Source organism: Diaphorina citri, unplaced genomic scaffold (assembly GCF_000475195.1).
Source record: "Diaphorina citri unplaced genomic scaffold, Diaci psyllid genome assembly version 1.1 scaffold2276, whole genome shotgun sequence".
Taxonomy (NCBI): domain Eukaryota; kingdom Metazoa; phylum Arthropoda; class Insecta; order Hemiptera; family Psyllidae; genus Diaphorina; species Diaphorina citri.
In genome coordinates, this window is record NW_007379701.1 from 11,266 (window position 1) to 16,589 (window position 5,324).

The following is a 5,324-nucleotide window of genomic DNA, read 5'->3' on the forward strand; positions in this document are numbered from 1 at the left end:
AAGGAATATATGTAATAAAAAAAACTATCGAAAACTATCGATGGCGCCAACTATCGATAGTTCTCCTCCTCTACTCCGCCAGCCTTGTTAACTTGGAGGGTAGTTCATCTGCCTTGTAAGTAAATGCTAGGTTCCTTGTTTGATTCACAAACCCTCGACTTATCCTTTTTGAAGGCCATTGGTGTTTTTTTTTTTCGAAATACTTAAATACTAAATAGCAAAATTAATTTATTTAGGCAGTCTTGAATCACCTACGTTGAAGTATATTTCTTGTCTTGCCGGTAATGCGTTCATAAGATAAATACAGAGTCATATAAAATACCTTACATATTTGAGTAACAATACTGTTCAACAATGTAATATCACAAACCTGTCTTAGCAAACTAATTCAGATCAAACATATTATCATTAATCATTATTACTTTATTGCAAGTCAAAACTGGGTGTAGGAAAAATGTGTTTTTCCAAGAGGTTGGATAGAGGCAACTGTAATAACGAAGGTCCAATCGTCGCGAAATAGAAGAGAGAAGGAAGGATAGGAGAAAACTAGCCGTTCCGAAAACGAACCTTTTCTGTTTAGGTTAAATTTCGCCCCGGGCCGGAACCAACCATTTATGTGAGAAAAAGACATAGTATATTAGTCTGTGGGGGACACAAGTCTAAAATTTCCCTTGCTAAAGAAATAGCGAAGGGCATCCACTCGTAAAATTTTCGTATAAAATACCTTACATATTTGAGTAACAATACTGTTCAACAATGTAATATCGGAAACCTGTCTTAGCAAACTAATTCAGATCAAACATATTATCATTAATCATTATTACTTTGTTGCAAGTCAAAACTGGGTGTAGGAAAAATGTGTTTTTCTAAGATCTAAGAGGTTTGATGGAGGCAACTGTAATAACGAAGGTCTAATCGTCGCGAAATAGAAGAGAGAAGGAAGGATAGGAGAAAGCCAGCCGTTCTGAGAACGAACGTTTTCTGTTTAGGTTAAATTTCGCCCCGGGCCGGAATCAACCATTTATGTGAGAAAGACATAGTATAAGTATTAGTCTGTGGGGGACACAAGTCTAAAATTTCCCTTGCTAAAGAAATAGCGAAGGGCATCCACTCGTAAAATTTTTGAAGCCAAAAGTATTAGAATTATTTTTCTTAGGCGAGGGGCCACAAAGTGAATTTTAAATTCGATTTAAGTATACTTCTCGCAATCTGATTGGTTGATTTTTAAAATTTCCAAAAATATCAACCAATCAGATTGCTTTTAAACCGAGATTACAAACTTAAACGAAGTCTAAACTCGCTTTGTGGCCCCCGGCCCTAAATAATTAATTAATAAATTAATAAGGTTCTTAATTAATAGTTCATAATTGTCGTGAATTATTTCCAGGTCTAGGGGATATAGTGATGCCGGGTCTACTCCTGTGCTTTGTACTCCGCTATGATGCGTATAAGAAAAGTCAACTCCTGCACCTGGGTGAAACCGGGATACCTGCCCCGCGACATTTGAGTCGAATCAGGTATGAATGTATTCCAAGCCCACCTCTGTGGCCGAGTGGTCAGGAGCACTGACTCAACCCGGAGGGCCAGGTTTGAATCCCAGCTGGGATGGAAATTTTGGGAGCAACTTTTCGATTCCCGGATAGGCATAAGTGTAAAAGGATGCGCCTTGAAATAATAAAATATATATAAAAAAAAGAATTTTAATTGTGTTGAGCATAAATGCTTGTCACAAATGTCATTCCCTGCTTAATGCACTACACTAAATTTTATGACTTGACTAGGACTCGAACCACCAACCTCCAGATCCGAAGTCCACGGCGCTAACCACTACACCACTGAGGTTGGTTGACATAATAAAATATATATAAGTTCTGAAATCTTTTGTGAGGGGAAAAAATCATGTTCCCTTTTCTAGGCATTAAAAATTTTCATCAGTAAGTAAATGGTTTCTTCAAATTAAATTGATCCCAAAGGCAAGATAAGCTTGAAGTGTGCTTGAGGGCAAATTGAGTGTGCCTGAAGGCAAATGATGTGTTCCAATCCACTTTATTGTTTGTAATATGGTTTATGGTCCTCTATCACTTCGACCTGATTAGATTATTATTATTATTTTTATTTTTAATTATTTAATAAAATAACATCTTTTTTGATGAATTTTTCATTTACAGCTACTTCCACTGTTGGCTGATTGGTTACTTGATTAGATTATTATTATTTTTTTTAATTATTTAATAAAATAACATCTTTTTTGATGTATTTTTCATTATTTACAGCTACTTCCACTGTTGGCTGATTGGTTACTTGTTTGTGTTTCAGCTACTTCCACTGTTGGCTGATTGGTTACTTGTTTGTGTTTCAGTTACTTCCACTGTTGGCTGATTGGTTACTTGTTTGTGTTTCAGTTACTTCCACTGTTAGCTGATTGGTTACTTGTTTGTGTTTCAGTTACTTCCACTGTTAGCTGATTGGTTACTTGTTTGTGTTTCAGTTACTTCCACTGTTAGCTGATTGGTTACTTGTTTGTGTTTCAGTTACTTCCACTGTTAGCTGATTGGTTACTTGTTTGTGTTTCAGTTACTTCCACTGTTAGCTGATTGGTTACTTGTTTGTGTTTCAGTTACTTCCACTGTTAGCTGATTGGTTACTTGTTTGTGTTTCAGTTACTTCCACTGTTAGCTGATTGGTTACTTGTTTGTGTTTCAGTTACTTCCACTGTTGGCTGATTGGTTACTTGTTTGTGTTTCAGCTACTTCCACTGTTGGCTGATTGGTTACTTGTTTGTGTTTCAGCTACTTCCACTGTTGGCTGATTGGTTACTTGTTTGTGTTTCAGCTACTTCCACTGTTGGCTGATTGGTTACTTGTTTGTGTTTCAGCTACTTCCACTGTTGGCTGATTGGTTACTTGTTTGTGTTTCAGCTACTTCCACTGTTGGCTGATTGGTTACTTGTTTGTGTTTCAGCTACTTCCACTGTTGGCTGATTGGTTACTTGTTTGTGTTTCAGCTACTTCCACTGTTGGCTGATTGGTTACTTGTTTGTGTTTCAGCTACTTCCACTGTTGGCTGATTGGTTACTTGTTTGTGTTTCAGCTACTTCCACTGTTGGCTGATTGGTTACTTGTTTGTGTTTCAGCTACTTCCACTGTTGGCTGATTGGTTACTTGTTTGTGTTTCAGCTACTTCCACTGTTGGCTGATTGGTTACTTGTTTGTGTTTCAGCTACTTCCACTGTTGGCTGATTGGTTACTTGTTTGTGTTTCAGCTACTTCCACTGTTGGCTGATTGGTTACTTGTTTGTGTTTCAGCTACTTCCACTGTTGGCTGATTGGTTACTTGTTTGTGTTTCAGCTACTTCCACTGTTGGCTGATTGGTTACTTGTTTGTGTTTCAGCTACTTCCACTGTTGGCTGATTGGTTACTTGTTTGTGTTTCAGCTACTTCCACTGTTGGCTGATTGGTTACTTGTTTGTGTTTCAGCTACTTCCACTGTTGGCTGATTGGTTACTTGTTTGTGTTTCAGCTACTTCCACTGTTGGCTGATTGGTTACTTGTTTGTGTTTCAGCTACTTCCACTGTTGGCTGATTGGTTACTTGTTTGTGTTTCAGCTACTTCCACTGTTGGCTGATTGGTTACTTGTTTGTGTTTCAGCTACTTCCACTGTTGGCTGATTGGTTACTTGTTTGTGTTTCAGCTACTTCCACTGTTGGCTGATTGGTTACTTGTTTGTGTTTCAGCTACTTCCACTGTTGGCTGATTGGTTACTTGTTTGTGTTTCAGCTACTTCCACTGTTGGCTGATTGGTTACTTGTTTGTGTTTCAGTTACTTCCACTGTTCGCTGATTGGTTACTTCCTGGGCCTCCTCACTGCCACGGTATCCTCGGAGATATTCAAGGCCGCTCAGCCTGCCCTCCTCTACCTGGTCCCTTTCACTCTCCTGCCCCTCCTGACCATGGCGTATCTCAAGGGCGACCTGCGCCGCATGTGGAGCGAACCCTTCATCATTGTGCCGCCCTCCAAACATATGGACATATAGAGCACGTGTGGAGCGAAAGGAATAACTGTCTTCTAAACGCATGGACTTTTAGAATGACCTGTCTGGAGTGAAAGGCCTAGTACCGCTTGCTAAACACATGGACTTTTAGAATGACCCTTGTGAAGTAAAAGAAATAATTGTCTTCGAAACACATGGACATACAGGGGTTGAACACAATGAACACCCTGTATAGAGGACGTGTGGAGTGAAAGGAATAATTGTGTGCGAAACGCATGGACCTCTAATGAAGTCTAGAATCTTGGACGTATGGACTTTTGAATGACCCTTCTGGAGTGAAAGGTATTATAGTGCCGCCCTCTAAACACATGGACTTTTAAAGGACGTCTGGAGTGAAAGGAGTATTTTGTATTTGAAACGCATGGACCTCTAATAAAGTCTAGAATCTTGGAAGCATGGACCTCTAATAAAGTCTAGAATCTTGGAAGCATGGACCTCTAATGAAGTCTAGAATCTTGGAAGCATGGACCTCTAATGAAGTCTAGAATCTTGGAAGCCCCGCCGGGAATCGAACCCGGGTCTCCCGCGTGCAAGGCGAGTGCAGTGACCACTACACCAGGGAGCTGACCCATCGTCATAATCTGCAGAAGACTACTTAAGCTGGCATTGCTGCAAATGCCTTGATATCCTCTATTGGGTGAGGTTAATATGCTTAGGCGAGTAGATTGTTACTGAATGGAAGTTAGTGTTAAAACCGCCTTCACCAAACATCTTAGCCGTACACAAAAATCCCACTCTGAGGCTGAGGTGTGGGGAGACAGCCCTAAAAGTTGGGTTAAACTTATACGAAAGACCTTGGCAGTTTTGATGAGACTAAAAAAATCAGGGAAATTTTTCAACCCTAAAAAAGGGACAAGCAAAAAACCCCTAAAGGGGATTTAGCTAAAAATGATTCACCTTCTCGGAATCAGTTAAAAAGAAATCGTCCGCGGCGCAGTAATTTTCTTGTTAACCCATCGGCTATTTCACAGTGTTTCATCGAGTGTTTCATTGTCTGTTTCAGTCATAGCTACCGTGGCTCTGGCGTTTCTTCTCCTACCAATGTGTCAGTATATAATACGACCTTGTTCCGACGGTAAAAAGTAAGTTATCCTTGGTTCCTATTTCAAAAATCCATCTACCCTTCTGTCCTTGTTATTTTGGTAACCAAATTACAGAATGGGGCTCAACCAAATGACAATTTTTCCTATTCCGATGTAAAAGTACCCAAAAAGTGCATTGGCGCACTCAAAAACATCCAAAACGGTCCCTAAATCCCCTAAAATGTCGCT

General features: G+C 39.7%; 1 protein-coding gene across 1 annotated transcript in view; it reads left to right on the forward strand.

The window, feature by feature from the left end:
• The window catches only part of LOC103518619 (signal peptide peptidase-like 3), a 13,931-nt gene extending 9,510 nt beyond the window's left edge, over window positions 1-4,421 (forward strand). The window contains exon 6 of the mRNA XM_026830366.1: window positions 3,822-4,421. Coding sequence (XP_026686167.1) covers window positions 3,822-4,035 — 214 coding nt within the window. The 3' untranslated portion in view covers window positions 4,036-4,421. The remainder of the gene's footprint in view (window positions 1-3,821) is intronic.
• Window positions 4,422-5,324: the final 903 nt, after the last annotated feature.